This window comes from Crinia signifera, chromosome 11, assembly GCF_055691185.1.
Source record: "Crinia signifera chromosome 11, ASM5569118v1, whole genome shotgun sequence".
NCBI classification, from domain to species: Eukaryota; Metazoa; Chordata; class Amphibia; order Anura; family Myobatrachidae; genus Crinia; species Crinia signifera.
In genome coordinates, this window is record NC_139227.1 from 100,828,280 (window position 1) to 100,849,382 (window position 21,103).

The 21,103-nt window shown below is 50.4% G+C and overlaps 2 protein-coding genes across 10 annotated transcripts in view; one reads left to right on the forward strand and one right to left on the reverse strand.

Moving 5' to 3' along the window:
* HPS5 (HPS5 biogenesis of lysosomal organelles complex 2 subunit 2) overlaps nucleotides 1–15,154 on the reverse strand; it is a 29,081-nt gene extending 13,927 nt beyond the window's left edge. Inside the window, exons 1-13 of one of the 6 annotated variants that reach the window (XM_083163939.1) lie at nucleotides 15,043–15,154; nucleotides 7,348–7,657; nucleotides 6,045–6,187; nucleotides 5,359–5,469; nucleotides 5,126–5,190; nucleotides 4,293–4,485; nucleotides 3,909–4,042; nucleotides 3,327–3,542; nucleotides 1,810–1,881; nucleotides 1,635–1,723; nucleotides 873–1,051; nucleotides 423–581; nucleotides 58–217 (exon numbers count right to left, since the gene is read on the reverse strand). In XM_083163939.1, coding sequence (XP_083020065.1) covers nucleotides 58–217; nucleotides 423–581; nucleotides 873–1,051; nucleotides 1,635–1,723; nucleotides 1,810–1,881; nucleotides 3,327–3,542; nucleotides 3,909–4,042; nucleotides 4,293–4,485; nucleotides 5,126–5,190; nucleotides 5,359–5,469; nucleotides 6,045–6,146 — 1,480 coding nt within the window. In that variant the 5' untranslated portion in view covers nucleotides 6,147–6,187; nucleotides 7,348–7,657; nucleotides 15,043–15,154. Of the gene's footprint in view, nucleotides 1–57; nucleotides 218–422; nucleotides 582–872; nucleotides 1,052–1,634; nucleotides 1,724–1,809; nucleotides 1,882–3,326; nucleotides 3,543–3,908; nucleotides 4,043–4,292; nucleotides 4,486–5,125; nucleotides 5,191–5,358; nucleotides 5,470–6,044; nucleotides 6,188–7,347; nucleotides 7,658–7,784; nucleotides 7,804–8,438; nucleotides 8,548–14,621; nucleotides 14,672–14,937; nucleotides 14,957–14,991 lie in introns of those variants that run through there. The other 5 variants (XM_083163940.1, XM_083163942.1, XM_083163941.1 and 2 more) reach the window with 5 other exon arrangements.
* On the forward strand, nucleotides 6,672–17,673 carry LOC146045227 (uncharacterized). 4 transcript variants are annotated; one of them, XM_083163946.1, is made up of 2 exons: nucleotides 6,672–7,675; nucleotides 14,481–17,673. In XM_083163946.1, the coding sequence occupies exon 2, from the start codon at nucleotides 16,246–16,248 to the stop codon at nucleotides 17,518–17,520; it is 1,275 nt and encodes a 424-aa protein (XP_083020072.1). In that variant the 5' UTR covers nucleotides 6,672–7,675; nucleotides 14,481–16,245; the 3' UTR covers nucleotides 17,521–17,673. The 4 variants fall into 2 exon arrangements, with proteins under 4 accessions (XP_083020072.1, XP_083020073.1, XP_083020071.1 ...); XM_083163945.1 differs by having other exon boundaries at nucleotides 14,484–17,673.
* Nucleotides 17,674–21,103: the final 3,430 nt, after the last annotated feature.

Here is a 21,103-nt window from a genome sequence, read left to right on the forward strand (position 1 = left end):
CATACCTGTATCTGGCTCCTCCTCCAGGACATTCCTCATGAAGTAACCTGCTCTTACCCAGTTCCGTCTGCTCTTCGTCCTGCTGTACACAAAGCTCCCGCAGCCTCTCATCCTCGGACAGCGTCTGACTGTGCAGGGACCCGGAGTCCTCGTCGGACTGGCTGTTTCTGCGACTGATCACGCGGTAGATGCCGCAGTCCAACACATTGAAGCTCTCCTGTAACACGAGTGAGGGTTAGGATTTGCAGGACACAAGCTGCGCTATATAAACACGTATTAAATGTTCCTCATGCAGTCATCCGACATGCAACTGTACAAAGGTTATCTCCATTCAAGCTATTTAGTATCACATAGAACGACTACAATGCTGCAAGGTGATCTGCTCCTACAGTTGCAAGTCAAAAAGCCAGGATAACACTGACGTGGGAGGAAATGCTGCTCCGCCGGCTGCTGCAGGCTGAATCCACAGGTTCCAGTTTGGAGAGAATTTCCTCCAGTTGAGCGATCAGATCCTGCTGGAGGACGAGGTCCAGCTGCGCCTTCAGTTGCTCCAGTTTATCGATCGGCAACAACTTCCTCGCCTGAAGGCCAAACAATTACAGAGCCTATTAAACACAGGTTACACGTCGCTTGCAGATTATTCCCTACCGGGGAACGAGGAAATCCATCAGCGATCTAAATCTGCACCCCAAAGCCTATGATAGTGCGTATATATGCCACACTTACTGTACTGCTGGACTCACAAATCCAAAGGGCTACGCACAAAAATTCATTAAATCCAGAGATTAAGCGGAGAACGGGTCGAGTTGCTGGTCGGTCAGCGGCGTTTAAACCCCCTTACATTGGTTGTGATGTTTTGGCGAGTGACTCACTTTGCTGGACACAACAGCATTTTGGAAGAGGTGGCACACTTTGGCCGCCAGACCCCACAAGCTCCTTTTAATCAGCCGCTCCACGCATCTGTCCACGGGCAGCAGGGAGAGGTGGGAGATCTTGCCATCGACGTGCAGGCAGTACAGTTCGTTCTTGTAGATGGATATGTCCTGGATGCCTACGGAGACGGTTTGTACTGTATGAGTGCACAGCAACGTGGTAAAACGGGTCAGGGGATAGACAATCGACAGTTACAGGGGGGGTCAACCACTCTTAGTTGAAGAAGGCCTCTAGTTAGATGCCTGAAGTTAGTTGACCGGGTCTAGATCGAAAGGGTTGGGAGTTAAAAGCAAGAGGTGGAAATCAATGGACACAAGGTTGACCGTCACCATGAGGTTTTTCATGTTTTTTTGTTGCCGAATGTCACAGGGGTCCCCATGGACCCCTATTATGCCCTATATGGGCATAATGTCCCCTCGCTTCAGGCACGGTGCCTCGCTACACAAGGAACGCTATTATACTCTAGGTCCACTTGGATAGTAAAGTACGAACCAAGTTGCGCTGCACCAAAAAAAACATGAAAAACTTGTTTCGACATGGTGACTGTCGACCTCGTTTCTATTGATCTAGACGTGGTCGACTATATTTAGGCTTCTAAATAGATGCCCAAGAGTGGGGGATCCCGTAACTGTCGATCTAGACAGCGTCGGCCCAGCGACCGTATACGGGTGAGACAGCAGCGTCAGGTCAACTCAACCAACCTCTCACGCGACTCCAGAGCAGAACCTGCATGGTTTGAGGGATAAACACATAGATGCCGCGGTCTGTCCAGGTCACGACACTGTTTTCACTATCGAGGAGAAGACACAAAGGACGTTACTCAGTCTGCGGAACACCACCATTTGCATCTAACGGTAGAGGATGCTCGTTTCTTACCCCACAAACAGGAGTTTGGCGAAAGCTAAAGACTGCGGAGGACCAGGAGAGGGCTCAAACTCAGGGTCCGACCTGTAGGCAGAGGAAAGTATGGAGCAGGGGACAAGGTCATTCTCGGAAACAGCGCAACTTGTACAGGGAGCATCTCATAGAACTGCACAATGGTATTCTGACTGGATACAGAAACATTAAATATTCTGTTTGTTCTCTAAAGAATTGTGAAAAACCGAACTGTAACTAAAATCGAATGAAATCAACGTTCGCAGTGATGTGGCCTCCAGCATGTGCCGCACCTCACTGCGCATCCAGCCTGTGCCGCACCTCCCCTGCGTCTCCAGCCCGTGCCGCACCTCCCCTGCGTCTCCAGTCCGTGCCGCACCTCCCCTGCGTCTCCAGCCCGTGCCGCACCTCCCCTGCGTCTCCAGCCCGTGCCGCACCTCCCCTGCGTCTCCAGCCCGTGCCGCACCTCCCCTGCGTCTCCAGCCCGTGCCGCACCTCCGCTGCGTCTCCAGCCCGTGCCGCACCTCCCCTGCGTCTCCAGCCCGTGCCGCACCTCCCCTGCGTCTCCAGCCCGTGCCGCACCTCCCCTGCGTCTCCAGCCTGTGCCGCACCTCCCCTGCGTCTCCAGCCAGTGCCGCACCTCCCCTGCGTCTCCAGCCAGTGCCGCACCTCCCCTGCGTCTCCAGCCCGTGCCGCACCTCCCCTGCGTCTCCAGCCCGTGCCGCACCTCCCCTGCGTCTCCAGCCCGTGCCGCACCTCCCCTGCGTCACCAGCCCGTGCCGCACCTTCCCTGCGTCACCAGCCCGTGCCGCACCTTCCCTGCTTCTCCAGCCCGTGCCGCACCTTCACTGCGTCTCCAGCCTGCTCCGCACCTCAAACGCATTCCGCACCTCACTGCGCCTCCAGCCCGTGCCGCACCTCACTGCGCATCCAGCCTGTTCCACACCTCACTGCGCCTCCAACCCATTTCACACCTCACTGCACCTCCAGCCCGTGCCGCACCTCACTGCGTCACCCTGTATGATCTAGGGATTTGGTAAAAACCAGAATGGTGACCATACCATACGGTGAAGCTGTAATCTCTCCCTCTCTATGTGTCCACGGACACCCCACAGACATTCCAGGGTCTGGGCCGCTCCAGTTTTTACCTAACCCTGTATAATGGGCTTCCTTGATCAGGTTTAGCCCCTTTACAACAGTGAACTCACCTGTAACAACTCCACACAGATAAAAACAAATGTAGATCAATAAACAGTTTGTCACAGTGATCTACAGATTATTATTTGTTATAATTTACAGATAAAACCCTTGGAAAGCTGCACCAGCCAAGGGTCATTGGGGTTTTATGCAAAACATAGTTGTCACAAAGAATCATTTGCGACAGAGACATTTTTTAAAAGGTATAAAGGCTGCGACTGGATGAGAGGAAAAGGGTACCCCCTGGTTTTATGACAGACAAGCCGCCCTTACGTTCCCTCACCCGCTAAACCTGCGCCAGATAGGCAAATGCTGCTTACCGTGGGTTGATAATGGGCAGCGGTGGCGAGGACAGGAGCTGCTTGAACTGGTGAGTGCTTTGCACCTCTCCTTCAAAGTTCACCTCCCACATCCTGGATCCAGGCCGGGCGCAGTAGATCAGGGGCTGCTGGCCCCCGGAGCTCTGTCCTCCAGGGACAAAACAAGCGCCGTACTCTCCATCTCTCTCCTTGTTGCCAATTCTCCAGAACTTCTCCCTTTCACGGAGACAGATAAGAAACAGCTTCTGGTCAGTAACATCTTCATATGGAATTCTTTTAATTTATTTACAAAGCACTGGAGATATTGGGCCCAATTCAGCAGGGGTGCGAATCATTTGATTGGGAGCGATTTTTCCCTGATTTGTACGCCGTACCGATGGTCACGTAGCTGCACAATTACCATCTGACTGTGCGGTGAACGCACTGCGCATTCACCAAGGTACCTGCTTTCCGGGATGGTTACCGAGTCTTTAGCCTTAACAATGGCATCTGTGTTGGCATGTACTATCATATCACTCGCTGTCTCCTGGAGGCATCTCTTGGTGAGGATTCAGTTATCAGCAGACACATTGCGGCACTTACCTCTCTGTGTCGCACAGATAGGAGCGCGTCAGGGAGGAGATCAGTAGCCGGCCGTCTACATAATCCAGCTGCACAACGCGGGAGTCCACACTTGTGATAATCTGAACTGGGAACATCACAAAAGCAGCGGTGGCCTGGAGAGAGATGATGGAATGCGCTCAGGAAGTGTGCTATAGCATGTATGTATGTATGTATGTATGTATATAGGCATGGCGTACCTCAGCTGTCATGCAGGAAGCGTGCTATGGCATGTATATGTATATATATATGTATACACACACACACACATGTATATACAGTATGGCATTAAATAAAAGTAAGTAGCTCTTCCCAAGCTTTGCGACATTTCCCCTTATAAGCCAAGAATGTTGAGGCCTCCATTACCTTTCCTTGCTTAGTGGAGTTTAATTTGACCGCAGACACTTTGCCCATGTGGTCACCGACAAAGACGCGCAGAGCCGCCGTGTCCCAGCAGAGGGAGGTCACCTTTCGCCCTTTGTGCTCAGAAGAGACGTAGATCCGTTCCGGCTTCCCGCGGCGCTCTTGGTTTAATTCCCAGACCACCACGATTCCATGACTGCAAAGAGGTCATCAGGTGAGCAAACGGTGGGACAGTCTGAACAATGGGACAGATGATCCCTACAGTCCCGCATGTGCTGCCCATCCCGCTACAGACCTGGCTGCACAGGACCATACGGAACACTGAGGACACCTTCTGCAAGGGCCTCGAGCAGGACTACACATTCTGCACACCATAGGTGGGGCTACCAAGAGAGGTGGGTGGTACTAAGCCCCGCAGAGGTACAGGGGAGACCCTCAACATAGCTCATCGTGGTGAGTTCCACCCCTCGGTAGCAGCATGCCTCTTTCACAAGAGCCCCTGATGTGTGCTTTCATCCCTTCTGGGGCCCGCCAATGGCTATCCGGTCTCTAGGACAACTACGATTGGTCGACACCTAAGAATGGTCGACGTACCCTAGGTTGACATAGTATGCGGAGCGCATCGAGCCATGCTGGGGGACGCGGTACACTTATACAGTGTCCATGTCGACATGTGTCATCATTCGTGTCGATCTTTTGAGTTGAAGCTTGTGTCGCTCTTCTGTCACTGTCGACCTAGGGTATGTCGACCAATAATGGTTGACCTAGTGACTGTCGACCCACTATCCCAGAACCCCGCCAATACCCTTGATGGCTGAGAGTTACGGATTTATTACCTTGTTGCAACAGCCACAAAATCGTCATCGTGGGGGCAGCAGGCGACTCTGGAGATTGCACCTTCCTGGGGCCACAACAGAGGACACGGGGTGAATATAACCCATAGAAGTCACAGAGACACAGTTAGTATCAGAGGTAACGTTGTCGCAGGATAAACAGAAAACGGGAACACAGACAGACGCTGACCCCCAGCTCCCAGCGCATCAGACCCGGTATAAAGTCATCGGTTTACCTTGTGGGTGAGGAAGAGGCGGTGCTTCCAGCAGTCTCTCTGTATGAGGTTCAGGCCTCCTCCTGAGCTCCCCAGAGCCAGCCATCGGCGGGACACCCCCAGACATGTACACTGCAACCACAGACAATGTTACTGCTGCTCTCTGGGTGCAATCCATAGTCTGCAGCTGATGAGATCATTTCCTTCCTTATGGCTGAAGTACAGCACTTATTAGTACAGTTTTACCAACTCTGCGAGCAGCAACAGAAAGGATCACAGACAATGTAACGGTTAGCCGCTTTGCCTGCACGTGGTCAGTTCAATCTGAAGCGGATGTATTAAAAACAGCATTCATAGATACTGTATTTCTTCCATAAGGTATAGCACAAGAAATAGAAGTTATTGGCAAATTGATGAATTTATTGCGATTTGAGGTACATGAAGGTAACAGAGCATAGAGCAGAGAGACCTATAACACAGGTGCAATATGAAGATCATCAGTTTCTAGTGTCTGAGCTGCAAAAAGCATCAACCCCTTAATACATGCAAGAATGAGGTGTGGACGGTACAGAATGTGACCATGGGAAAGAGTCTGCTACAAAGAGCTTGTTACCCATTCTGCACCATCCCCGGGGTTTGCCTGCATGTTTAGGGAAGACAACAATGATCCCAATGTTTCTGTGGCTGGCAGGGTGAGCGCAACAAACCTTCAATCTGCTGGAATCCAGGCGAAGCAGTGACAGTAATGGATCAAAGGTGTCAAACTCTGCCAGGACATGGCTGGAGGATTCCGGTACCACGGCAGTCATAGAGGTGGCGGACGGGTCTCTCTATCACTCATTTACATCCACTAATTAGACACAGAGGAGGGGAAGGAAGAAAGGAAAGGGGGGGGAGGAAGAGAGAGAGAGAGGAGAGAGAGAGAGAGAGGGGAGAGAGAGAGAGAGAGGGGAGAGAGAGAGAGGAGAGAGAGAGAGAGAGAGAGGGGAGAGAGAGAGAGAGAGAGAGGGGAGAGAGAGAGAGAGAGGGGAGAAGAGAGAGGGGAGAGAGAGAGAGAGAGGGAGAGAGAGAGAGAGAGAGAGAGAGAGAGAGAGGGAGAGAGAGAGAGAGAGAGAGAGAGAGAGAGAGAGAGAGGAGAGAGAGAGAGAGAGAGAGGGAGAGGGGGGGGAGAGGGGGGGGAGAGAGAGGGGGGGAGAGAGGGGGGGAGAGAGAGGGGGGAGAGAGAGGGGGGGGAGAGAGGGGGGAGAGAGAGGGGGGGGGAGAGAGGGGGGGGGAGAGAGAGGGGTGGGGGGAGAGAGAGGGAGAGAGAGGTGGAGGTAGAGGGGAGAGACAATGCACACTTGTTATTTGCCATGTAAGCGTGTAATGCTATTCCATACATTTTGGGGGTACAATTTGGATTGACTCGCTAAGGAGCGAAATTTCACTGCTTAGCAAACCTTCTAACGCTGCCGGCCGCACCCCGAACATCCCAACACTTTGTTTAAACATCCACTCGCAGGACACATTATGTTCCCCTGCTCGCAGTCTGTCTGGTGTACTGTGACCTCAGCCACACGCCCCCGGCAGGCAGGTGCCCCCCACCCCCTTGTGCGACTATGCAAGTCCCCGAAGGCACCGCACAGCAGCCCTGCACATGCGCAGTGTGAAAACATCATTCTCTGATGCGAACAAGCCAAGGACCAAGTCAACCAGAATTACCCCCCATGAGCGCTGCAAAGCCTAAGGGGGAGATGTATTAAACCTTGGAGAGGGATAAGTAGAGAGAGATAAAGTACCAATCATTTTTAAACACAACCTGTAAGATGGCAGATTGGCTGACACTATCTCTCTCCTGGCTTTGTACATCTGCCCCTAGTAGGACTGTGGCGATAGCGCTGCAGCAGTCCAGGGAGATCCCACATGGTGGCCTGAAGACTGGACCATGGTGCCGGACTGTCAGACACATACCGGCTGGCCAGAGATCTGCATGGAGCTCTTCTACTATTTAATAGGGGACTTTAATGTTACCTGGTGCCCGATATCATGAGTCACAGATCTGGAGAGTCCCAGGACGCACAGAGACGATCCGGAGAGTCCCAGGACGCACAGAGACGATCCGGAGTGTCCCAGGACGCACAGAGACGATCCGGAGAGTCACAGGACGCACAGAGACGATCCGGAGAGTTCCAGGACGCACAGAAATGATCCGGAGAGTCCCAGGATGCACAGAGACGATCCGGAGAGTCCCAGGACGCACAGAGATAATCCGGAGAGTTACAGGATGCACAGACGATCTGGAGAATCACAGGATGCGAATAGCGATGTCCTCACACAGGATCTGCAAACATAATAACCGGTTAGTACATGGCTGCTCCTCTGCTATGTCCCTAGTACACCCCTCCTGGCTTACTCTGCACAGATTATCCCTGCACAGCATACACCAGACCCTTCCCGGACACTATCACCTTATATCCCTGCTCTGGAGATCTATTCCCAGCACACGGTCTGACAGTAGCAGCATCTCTCAGCCGCTTCCTGTCCTCTCTGCCCATTATTGATCCTGTAACGAAGACGCGTCCTGTGAAGGTCATTATCCCCAGCGATAGGCTGCCTCTATCTGCACTGTACACATATTATGTTCCCCACCGCAGGATGAGCCCATACACTATAAAGGACAGATTACACAGAAGTGGCAGCCAGTAAATGTTACACAATCCCGGCCTTCTGTAGTGACAGAGACGCCAGATACATTTAGCAACCGCGCAGGATCCCAGTAAGGAACGGGCGGCTTATGATGGCATATCGTGGAGCATTTTTCAGAAACAGACATGGCGTCTGGGGCGGGCACTGTAACTAAATGGCAGCGATAACAAATTATTTGTAGACAGGATTGCCATGGCATATTATAGACTTGTTCTCATAGCCATAGCACAGTGGTTAGCACTGCGATCTCACTGCATTGGGGACAGGAGTTCCATTCCGACCAGGGCCTGTGGATGTGGAGTCTGTATGTTCTACATAGCTTTGCTACGGCTTCCTCTCATGCCCCCCTCCAAGTTATTTGCCTTCTAATACAAAGCCCATACATGTGTGGCCCCTGACAGAGACGCCGGACTCACCCCAATGTCTGTGTACACAAGCAGCTCACATGCCACATGCACATGTGAAGTTATTAGTCCTCTCCGCACAGCACTCCTGCCCGCTGCCCAGGGACAGGATTCTGTAATGCCAGTCATGTGATTCCCTCCCCGCAGCCTGGATGTGACCACACAGAGAATGGGGAAGTGTGCAGCTCCCTGGCAGTGCCAAACACATCACATGTTACATCATGCTAACAGGAGGCATGTTACCCTGTGCTACCACTTCACATGTTATACCGTGCTAACAGGGGGCATGTTACCCCGTGCTACCACTTCACATGTTATACCGTGCTAACAGGGGGCGTGTTACCCCGTGCTAACAGGGGGCGTGTTACCCCGTGCTACCACTTCACATATTATACCGTGCTAACAGGGGGCGTGTTACCCCGTGCTACCACTTCACATGTTATACCGTGCTAACAGGGGGCGTGTTACCCCGTGCTACCACTTCACATGTTATACCGTGCTAACAGGGGGCGTGTTACCCCGTGCTACCACTTCACATGTTATACCGTGCTAACAGGGGGCGTGTTACCCCGTGCTTCCACTTCACATGTTATACCGTGCTAACAGGGGGCGTGTTACCCCGTGCTACAACTTCACATGTTATACCGTGCTAACAGGGGGCGTGTTACCGTGTTACCACTTCACATGTTATACTGTGCTAACAGGGGGCGTGTTACCCTGTGCTACCACTTCACATGTTATACCGTGCTAACAGGGGGCGTGTTACCACTTCACATGTTATACTGTGCTAACAGGGGGCGTGTTACCCTATGCTACCACTTCACATGTTATACCGTGCTAACAGGGGGCGTGTTACCACTTCACATGTTATACTGTGCTAACAGGGGGCTGGTTACCCCGTGCTACCACTTCACATGTTATACCGTGCTAATAACAGGGGGCGTGTTACCGTGTTACCACTTCACATGTTATACTGTCCTAACAGGAGGCGTGTTGCCCTGTGCTACCACTTCACATGTTATACCGTACTAATAACAGGGGGCGTTTTACCCTGTGCTACCACTTCACATGTTATACCATGCTAATAACAGGAGGCGTGTTACCCCGTGCTACCACTTCACGTTATACTGTGCTAACAGGAGGCGTGTTACCCCATGCTACCACTTCACATGTTATACCGTGCTAACAGGAGTCGTGTTACCACTTCACATGTTATACCGTACTAATAACAGGGGGCGTTTTACCCTGTGCTACCACTTCACATGTTATACCATGCTAATAACAGGAGGCATGTTAACCCGTGCTACCACTTCACATGTTATACCGTGCTAATAACAGGAGGCGTGTTACCCCGTGCTACCTCTTCACATGTTATACCGTGCTAACAGGAGTCGTGTTACCCCTTCACATGTTATACCGTGCTAACAGAAGGCGTGTTACCCCGTGCTACCACTTCACATGTTATACCGTGCTAACAGGAGGCGTGTTACCCCGTGCTACCACTTCACATGTTATACCGTGCTAACAGGGGGCGTGTTACCCCGTGCTACCACTTCACATGTTATACCGTGCTAACAGGGGGCGTGTTACCCCGTGCTACCACTTCACATGTTATACCGTGCTAACAGGGGGCGTGTTACCCCGTGCTACCACTTCACATGTTATACCGTGCTAACAGGGGGCGTGTTACCCCGTGCTTCCACTTCACATGTTATACCGTGCTAACAGGGGGCGTGTTACCCCGTGCTACAACTTCACATGTTATACCGTGCTAACAGGGGGCGTGTTACCGTGTTACCACTTCACATGTTATACTGTGCTAACAGGGGGCGTGTTACCCTGTGCTACCACTTCACATGTTATACCGTGCTAACAGGGGGCGTGTTACCACTTCACATGTTATACTGTGCTAACAGGGGGCGTGTTACCCCATGCTACCACTTCACATGTTATACCGTGCTAACAGGGGGCGTGTTACCACTTCACATGTTATACTGTGCTAACAGGGGGCTGGTTACCCCGTGCTACCACTTCACATGTTATACCGTGCTAATAACAGGGGGCGTGTTACCGTGTTACCACTTCACATGTTATACTGTCCTAACAGGAGGCGTGTTGCCCTGTGCTACCACTTCACATGTTATACCGTACTAATAACAGGGGGCGTTTTACCCTGTGCTACCACTTCACATGTTATACCATGCTAATAACAGGAGGCGTGTTACCCCGTGCTACCACTTCACGTTATACTGTGCTAACAGGAGGCGTGTTACCCCATGCTACCACTTCACATGTTATACCGTGCTAACAGGAGTCGTGTTACCACTTCACATGTTATACCGTACTAATAACAGGGGGCGTTTTACCCTGTGCTACCACTTCACATGTTATACCATGCTAATAACAGGAGGCATGTTAACCCGTGCTACCACTTCACATGTTATACCGTGCTAATAACAGGAGGCGTGTTACCCCGTGCTACCTCTTCACATGTTATACCGTGCTAACAGGAGTCGTGTTACCCCTTCACATGTTATACCGTGCTAACAGAAGGCGTGTTACCCCGTGCTACCACTTCACATGTTATACCGTGCTAACAGGAGGCGTGTTACCCCGTGCTACCACTTCACATGTTATACCGTGCTAACAGGAGGCATGTTACCCCGTGCTACCACTTCACATGTTATACCGTGCTAACAGGAGGCATGTTACCCCGTGCTACCACTTCACATGTTATACCGTGCTAACAGGAGGCGTGTTACCCCGTGCTACCACTTCACATGTTATACCGTGCTAATAACAGGAGGCGTGTTACCCCGTGTTACCACTTCACATGTTATACCATGCTAATAACAGGAGGCGTGTTACCCCGTGCTACCACTTCACATGTTATACTGTGCTAACAGGAGGCATGTTACCCCGTGCTACCACTTCACATGTTATACCGTGCTAATAACAGGAGGCGTGTTACCCCGTGTTACCACTTCACATGTTATACCATGCTAATAACAGGAGGCGTGTTACCCCGTGCTACCACTTCACATGTTATACCGTGCTAACAGGAGGCGTGTTAACCCGTGCTACTACTTCACATGTTATACCGTGCTAATAACAGGAGGCGTGTTACCCCATGCTACCACTTCACATGTTATACCGTGCTAACAGGAGGCGTGTTACCCCTTCACATGTTATACCGTGCTAACAGAAGGCGTGTTACCCCGTGCTACCACTTCACATGTTATACCGTGCTAACAGGAGGCGTGTTACCCCGTGCTACCACTTCACATGTTATACCGTGCTAACAGGAGGCATGTTACCCCGTGCTACCACTTCACATGTTATACCGTGCTAACAGGAGGCGTGTTACCCCGTGCTACCACTTCACATGTTATACCGTGCTAATAACAGGAGGCGTGTTACCCCGTGTTACCACTTCACATGTTATACCATGCTAATAACAGGAGGCGTGTTACCCCGTGCTACCACTTCACATGTTATACTGTGCTAACAGGAGGCATGTTACCCCGTGCTACCACTTCACATGTTATACCGTGCTAATAACAGGAGGCGTGTTACCCCGTGTTACCACTTCACATGTTATACCATGCTAATAACAGGAGGCGTGTTACCCCGTGCTACCACTTCACATGTTATACCGTGCTAACAGGAGGCGTGTTACCCCGTGCTACCACTTCACATGTTATACCGTGCTAATAACAGGAGGCGTGTTACCCCGTGCTACCACTTCACATGTTATACAGTGCTAATAACAGGAGGCGTGTTACGGTTACCTCGTGCTACCTCTTCACATGTTATACCGTGCTAACAGGAGGCATGTTACCCCTTCACATGTTATATCGTGCTAACAGAAGGCGTGTTACCCCATGCTACCTCTTCACATGTTATACCGTGCTAACAGGAGTCGTGTTACCCCTTCACATGTTATACCGTGCTAACAGAAGGCGTGTTACCCCGTGCTACCACTTCACATGTTATACCGTGCTAACAGGAGGCGTGTTACCCCGTGCTACCACTTCACATGTTATACCGTGCTAACAGGAGGCATGTTACCCCGTGCTACCACTTCACATGTTATACCGTGCTAACAGGAGGCATGTTACCCCGTTCTACCACTTCACATGTTATACCGTGCTAACAGGAGGCGTGTTACCCCGTGCTACCACTTCACATGTTATACCGTGCTAATAACAGGAGGCGTGTTACCCCGTGTTACCACTTCACATGTTATACCATGCTAATAACAGGAGGCGTGTTACCCCGTGCTACCACTTCACATGTTATACTGTGCTAACAGGAGGCATGTTACCCCGTGCTACCACTTCACATGTTATACCGTGCTAATAACAGGAGGCGTGTTACCCCGTGTTACCACTTCACATGTTATACCATGCTAATAACAGGAGGCGTGTTACCCCGTGCTACCACTTCACATGTTATACCGTGCTAACAGGAGGCGTGTTACCCCGTGCTACCACTTCACATGTTATACCGTGCTAATAACAGGAGGCGTGTTACCCCGTGCTACCACTTCACATGTTATACAGTGCTAATAACAGGAGGCGTGTTACGGTTACCTCGTGCTACCTCTTCACATGTTATACCGTGCTAACAGGAGGCATGTTACCCCTTCACATGTTATATCGTGCTAACAGAAGGCGTGTTACCCCGTGCTACCACTTCACATGTTATACCGTGGTAATAACAGGAGGCGTGTTACCCCGTGCTACCACTTCACATGGTATACCATGCTAATAACAGGAGCTACCACTTCACATGTTATACCGTGCTAACAGGAGGCATGTTACCCCTTCACATGTTATACCGTGCTAACAGAAGGCGTGTTACCCCGTGCTACCACTTCACATGTTATACCATGCTAACAGGAGGCGTGTTACCCAGTGCTACCACTTCACATGTTATACCGTGCTAACAGGAGGCATTTTACCCCATGCTACCACTTCACATGTTATACCATGCTAACAGCAGGCGTGTTACACTGTACTACATGAGACATGTAACCAGTGAGGCTTGGGTAACATGTACAGCTGAATAGAAGTAAGTTCAATATAGCTTGGCACAGAATGTCTGTCTAGGTGGCTGACAGTCGCTGGAACAGTGATGCTATACAAGAGGTTCTGTAGCAGTGTCGGCTTTCCACCATCATCATGGAATGACGGGAAGCAGGTTATTAATACAGAACATACCATCACAATGTAGATGAATCACAGACGGTTACATACATACTGTATTACTATATACCTAAAGGGGGAGCTGCCCTGGAGAGCTTGCACTCACATCTAAGGAAACCAGAAATCCCCTGTATCTGTCAAACGCTACATAGAAAGTACATACACCAACACATCAGTATGCCACCAGACATATAATTACAGCAATACACAGGCTCCCAGTCAGTGTTTGTAATAAACATCTTATAATATTGTCTTTCACAATTTGTACAACAAATCACACTCAGCAGACTGCAGGCACAGACACTAATGTTACTGTACAGCCTGGAGAACACTGGAACACTTTAGTGTCTGTGCCTGCAGTGTTCTCCAGGCTGTACAGTATCATTAGTGTCTGTGCCTGCAGTGTGCTCCAGGCTGTACAGTAATGTTACTGTACAGCCTGGAGAACACTGCAGGCACATACACTAATGTTACTGTACAGCCTGGAGAACACTGGAACACTTTAGTGTCTGTGCCTGCAGTGTTCTCCAGGCTGTACAGTAACATTAGGGTCTGTGCCGGCATTGTGCTCCAGGCTGTACAGTAACATTACTGTACAGCCTGGAGCACACTGCAGGCACAGACACTAATGTTACTGTACAGCCTGGAGCACACTGCAGGCACTCAGACCCTAATGCTACTGTACAGCCTGGAGCACACTTCAGGCACACAGACACTCACTGTCACCTTCCTCTAGCAGGAACACTATAAGTACCAGTACAGTCCAGTACTCACTGTCAATTCCCTCCAGCAGGAGCACTACAAGTTCCAGCACAGCACAATACTAACTCTCACCTCCCTCCAGCAGGAGAACTACAAGTGCCAGGAGAGCCCTGTACTCCGTCACCTCCCTCCAGCAGAACTACAAGTACCAGCACAGCCCAGTACTCCCTGTCACCTCCACGCAGCAGGAGAACTACAGGTACCAGCACAGCCCAGTACTCACTGTCACCTCCCTCCAGCAGGAGAACTACAAGTGCCAGGAGAGCCCTGTACTCCGTCACCTCCCTCCAGCAGAACTACAAGTACCAGCACAGCCCAGTACTCCCTGTCACCTCCACGCAGCAGGAGAACTACAGGTACCAGCACAGCCCAGTACTCACTGTCACCTCCCTACAGCAGGAGAACTACAAGTGCCAGCACAGCCCAGAACTCACTGTCACCTCCCTCCAGCAGAACTACAAGTACCAGCACAGCCCAGTACTCACTGTCACCTCCCTACACCAGAAGAACTACAAGTGCCAGGAGATGCCAGAACTCACCCTCCCTCCATCAGGAGACTACAAGTACCACTACCAGCACAGCCCAGTACTCACTGTCACCTCCCTCCAGCAGAAGTACAAGTACCAGCGCAGCCCAGTACTCACTGTCAGACTCTTCCTCTTTGACTCCGTGACACAATCACATCACATGTATCAGCACTTTGTGAAAGAGGCGGAAATGAAAGAGACTTTCTCACTGGCTGCCAGGAAATCAGCTTTTCTGTAAGCGGGTGTGTGATTGGCTCAGAGTCCTGGGGGAGAGTCACAGGGCTAAGTGGTCTCACTGGGGTATCACATGCCTACCATTAGTACAAGGGTCTCCCATGGGGAGGGGCTCAGGTTGGACATTCCCCTGGTCACACTGGCCGGAATTCTCCCATAGACACTGTTTCATTGTTACACTTACACCAGGAAACATTTGGAAACAAAATGCTGCAGTCACTTCCAGCCACTGGGCCTGGAGGGGGATGTGTCACACCTAAAGTGTTTCCCATAGCAACCTCTCAGTTTACAGCTAGCATTTATAGACTATGCTAGAAATAGAATCGGTTGCTATGGACAACCTCCACTTGTCTGCCTTAGAAAGCTTGATAGCGATTATGTCAAAGCCAGAACAATCCAGATCCCAGAATGCCGGACCGGCTCTCTGCAGCAAACTCTGCCATTCTGGGGCTTGTAGTGCTTTTCGCCTTCTGGGGGGATTACAACATTCCTGACCATGCAAATCAGCTGTGATCTCCTTCCCCTGTGAGAGAGCGCGCACACACACACACAGGTTGCCTGATATACATGAACTAGTAGATCTTGGGGATAGCTTTGGCCGCCCCTGCACTACATGCTCCAGCATACCTCCCAACTGTCACGAATACAGCGGGACAGTCCCGATTTTCGGTCCTCCTGTCCCGACTCCCGCTGTCCCACCCGCGGCAGGCATTGTCCCGCTGCGGGGGGTGGCAGTTGGGAGACCCCCCCAATCTAATAGAATAGACGCTGTGCGCATGCGCACAGCGTCTATTCTCGTATTAAAATGAGGTCGCGGCTAATTAGCATAAGCCGCGCCCTCATTTGCATACGCCCCGCCCCCTTTTCAGGCGCTCGTCCATATTTCTTCAACTCACAAGTTGGGAGGTATGCTCCAGTATGGCAGAGTTTGCTGCAGGGAGACAGTCCAGAGTTCAGAGAACCGGGACCGTTCCCTTTATTACCAAAGCATAGTGTAAAAAATCTCCCCCTTAATCATAATACACATACAGTAGTGTAAACCTGTGAGCAGGGCCCACTCACCTTCTGCCTTCCTGTCAGTGTGCTATGACTGTCTCCCCTCCCGCCTGCCTGTCCGTCTACTATTACTCAGTCTCCGAGTCCATTCCTGCCTGCCTGTCCGTATGCTATTACTCAGTCTCCCCTCCCGCCTGCCTGTCCGTCTGCTATTACTCAGTCTCCCCTCCCGCCTGCCTGTCAGTCTGCTATTACTCAGTCTCCAGTCCTGCCTGCCTCTCCGTCTGCTATTATTACTCAGTCTCCAGTCCCGCCTGGCTGTCCGTCTTCTATTACTCAGTCTCCATTCCTGCCTGCCTGTCCGTCTGCTATTACTCAGTCTCCCCTCCCACCTGCCTGTCAGTCTGCTATTACTCAGTCTTCATTCCTGCCTGCCTCTCCGTCTGCTATTATTACTCAGTCTCCAGTCCCGCCTGGCTGTCCGTCTGCTATTACTCAGTCTCCATTCCCGCCTGCTTGTTCGTCTACTATTACTCAGTCTCCATTCCCACCTGCCTGTCCGTCTGCTATTACTCAGTCTCCCCTCCCACCTGCCTGTCCGTCTGCTATTACTCAGTCTCCCCTCCCGTCTGCCTGTCCGTCTGCTATTACTCAGTCTCCCCTCCCGCCTGCCTGTCCGTCTGCTATTACTCAGTCTCCCCTCCCGCCTGCCTGTCAGTCTGCTATTACTCAGTCTTCATTCCTGCCTGCCTCTCCGTCTGCTATTATTACTCAGTCTCCAGTCCCGCCTGGCTGTCCGTCTGCTATTACTCAGTCTCCATTCCCGCCTGCCTGTCCGTCTACTATTACTCAGTCTCCATTCCCGCCTGCCTGTCCATCTGCTATTACTCAGTCTCCCCTCCCGCCTGCCTGTCAGTCTGCTATTACTCAGTCTTCATTCCCGCCTGCCTGTCCGTCTGCTATTACTCAGTCTCCCCTCCCGCCTGCCTGTCAGTCTGCTATTACTCAGTCTCCCCTCCCGCCTGCCTGTCCGTCTGCTATTACTCAGTCTTCATTCCCGCCTGCCTGTCCGTCTGCTATTACTCAGTCTCCCCTCCCGCCTGCCTGTCAGTCTGCTATTACTCAGTCTTCATTCCTTCCTGCCTCTCCGTCTGCTATTATTACTCAGTCTCCGCCTGGCTGTCCGTCTGCTATTACTCAGTCTCCATTCCCGCCTGCCTGTCCGTCTACTATTACTCAGTCTCCATTCCCGCCTGCCTGTCCATCTGCTATTACTCAGTCTCCCCTCCCGCCTGCCTGTCCGTCTGCTATTACGGACCTTGGCGGCTACAAAGCCTAAATTTGCGGGATAGAACAACTCCTTAAAGGACATTAAAATACCTTTATTATCTAAAGGTACCTGCAATATCGCAAATCAAAAGCTAAGTAGTGTTGAACTTTGAGAGAGTTCAGGAATATAAAATACACTTGCAAATCCATTATAATTAATCATCTGTTCACCTAGGATTGGATATCATGATGCTGGATTATAATTTTTTTATATATATATATATATATATATATATATATATATATATATATATATATATATATTTATATGGTTGTGAGAGAGCTCCTGTTTTATTCATTGCATATTCTTAAGTTTCTTTAACACCGGCCGGTATATATCAATTACTGAAATACTGTGTGATAATATTTATTGTATTATTATTTAATCTTTCGAATTAATACATTATTACTTTCAATAGCGCTGCCTTCCATTTTTTCTTGTTTTTGCTATGACTGAGTCTCCATTCTCGCCTGCCTGTCAGTCTGTTATTACTCAGTCTCCCCTCCCGCCTGCCTGTCAGTCTGGTATTACTCTGTCTATTCCCCCGCCTGTCTGTCAGTCTGCTATATCTCAGTCTCCCCTTCTGCCCATCTGTCAGTCTGCTATTACTTAGTCTCTCCTCCCATCTACCGGTCAGTCTGCTAGTACTCAGTCTCCCTTCCCGCCTGCCTGTCAAATTACTGTCTCCCCTCCCACCTGCTGCCTGTCAGTCTGTTATTACTCCATCTCCCCTCCTGCCTGTCAGTCTGTTATTACTCAGTCTTACCTCCCTTCTGCTGGTCAGTCTGCTATTAATCAGTCTCCTCTCCCACCTGCCTGTCAGTCTGTTTTTACTCAGTCTCCTCTCCCACCTGTCAGTCTATTACTCAGTCTCCCCTCCCACATGTCAGTCTGCTATTAATAAGTCTCCCTTTCCACCTGCCTGTCAGTCTGCTATTAGTCAGTCTCCCCTCCCACCTGTTAGTCTGCTATTAATCAGTATCCCCTTCCACCTGCCTGTCAGTCTGCTATTAATCAGTCTCTGTAGCAAAGGAAAGAATGTAATTCTTTCTTTTCTTTGCTACAATGTCAATTTGTGTCCAGTGGTAGCAAACCCTCTTTTTTCCATAGATAAATAAAAGGAATAATACACGAGGGTAACATTGCGTAAATTCACCCCTAGGTACTCCTGTGCGACTGTCTCAATCTCCCCCCCCCCCCCCCCCCCCAACTATTAACCAGTCTCAACTTCCACCTGCCTGCTATTACTCAGTATCCCCTCCCACCTGTCAGTCTGCTATTACTCAGTCTCCCCTCCCACCCTTCAGTCTGCTATTAATCAGTATCCCCTTCCACCTGCCTGTTGGGTCTGCCTGTCCCTTATATAAAAAGTTACCTGTGCTCTCTGCAGATCTCAGGTCTAAATCTAGGTTAGGAATTCCAGGTTCTCCTTCCTGAGATGATTACGAACGTCATCGAGTGTGTACTTAGCCTCATGTGAGCCACTTTCACTTTTATTTTACAGAATAGAGACGCTCACCTGCCTTGTAATTACACAGTAGACATGAAGGGTGTTTTATATTGGATTTTTAGGATCCTGCTTGTGAACAGTGAATGCCCCTAAAGCCGTACTGGATACTATTCTATAGGCTCCACTTCTGCTGGTCAGTCTCACTGACACAGAACCAGGCAAAGTGACTGAGAAGTACAGCTGGAAGGGCAAAAATATAGATATATGTATGTAGCAAAAGGTGTAGATCAGGGGTGGCCAAACCTATCCTCAAGATCTACCAACAGTACTTGTGCCTCAGGCAACCTGTAGATCTATAGTATGAATGAATGAATGTTTGAAAATGTGACAGGTATTAATGTTTACACCTGTGCACCAGCTAAGTGGTCTGGGGAATGTGACAGTAGTAATGACTGCACCTGTGCACCAACTAGGTGATCTGGGACATGAGACAGTAATCACTACATCTGTGCACCAGCTAGGTGGTCTGGGGAATGTGACAGGAATGACTACACCTGTGCACCAGCTTAGTGGTCTCGGGAAAGTGACAGTTAGTGATGACTACACCTGTGCACCAGCTAGGTGATCTGAAAAACGGGGACCGTTGAAAGATCTCGAGGAGAGGTTTGGCCGGATTCGACATGAAAAGCCGGCGGTCGGGATCTCGGCGCCGGAATCCCGAACGCCGAAATCCCGACAAGGGATCGCCCCCCTTGCGGGCTCGCTGCACTCGCCACGCAGCGGGCCCGGTGCCTCGCTACGCTCGGCACACTAATTTAGTGTCAGGATTTCGTCATTCGGGATTCCGGCGTCGGGATTTTGAACGCCGGGATTTAAACTGCATCCCGTTTGGCCCCCCCTGGTGTAGGGAGACAAAACATTTAACAACATTTAATTATAGATTTACCAAACCTTCTAAAAATGAAACAGTTACGCATATGAGTAGGAATTCTGTGGCACCACATATCCCAGCATGTCCTGCCACAGTTTTGATGTTAGGGCATGCCGGGATGCCTAGTACTACAGCAGAGTACCACTGTCTGCTTACCTCTGTTCTAGATCATGCTGGATGAATAACTTGAATCTGATTGGGCGATAAGGGCAAGATCTCTACCCATGAGATTTAGCATTCTCAGCCCACAGCTCGTTATATCGAGTAAGATGTGATCCACAGAAGGGTCATCAGACTTACACCGCAGTTCTGATGTAGCATTGCTGGAACCAGACAAAAGTAATCCTCTTGTACATGTCCCGGATCCCTCAGGGCTGCGATCACGTGACACACCCGTGGCCGCAGGCTCTATCTTAGCTTCTAAGGCAGTGGTTCTCAACTCGGTCCTCAAAGACCCCCAACAGTGCACGTTTTCCAGGTCACCTGGCAGGTGTACAGGTGCACTCATTACTCATTGACACATTTTAAGAGATCACAGGTGGAGCTAATTATTTCACTTGAGGACCGAGATGAGAACCACTGTTCTAAGGAAACTGATTTGACATAGGTGGAGAAATGCGCTGAGTTGAGGAGTCTGGTGGCCTGGTGTACACCTCGTGGATTTATTTTTGGCGGACCACATATTTTACGTTTGCTCGGTACTGAGGTAAGTTCATTATACTGCCACAATAGCAACATAATGAACTACTTGAAGTAAGCGAATACAAACGGGTGTACACTGTTACATCATCGGAGTGATCAATCTGGTTGCTTTAATATCCCCTTTTGAACGCTGTCAAGGTCGATGCACATTGGCACGTCTGTCCATTATACAAGCAGTTGGCATAGTCGACAACCTGGGCTGGTATAGGTTATGTTGCAAGTGTCTGCAAATCAATTATGACATCATCAGTGACATTATCGGTGCCACAATTACTGTGGGAGATGATGTCGGTGTCATCCGTGACGTCGGAAGTGTCTCCTCGAGATCTTTCAACAGTCCCCGTTTTTCAGATCACCTAGCTGGTGCACAGGTGTAGTCATCACTAACTGTCACATTCCCCAGACCACTAAGCTGGTGCACAGGTGTAGTCATTACTGTCACATTCCCCAGACCACCTAGCTGGTGCACAGGTGTAGTCATTACTGTCACATTCCCCAGACCACCTAGCTGGTGCACAGGTGTAGTCATCACTAA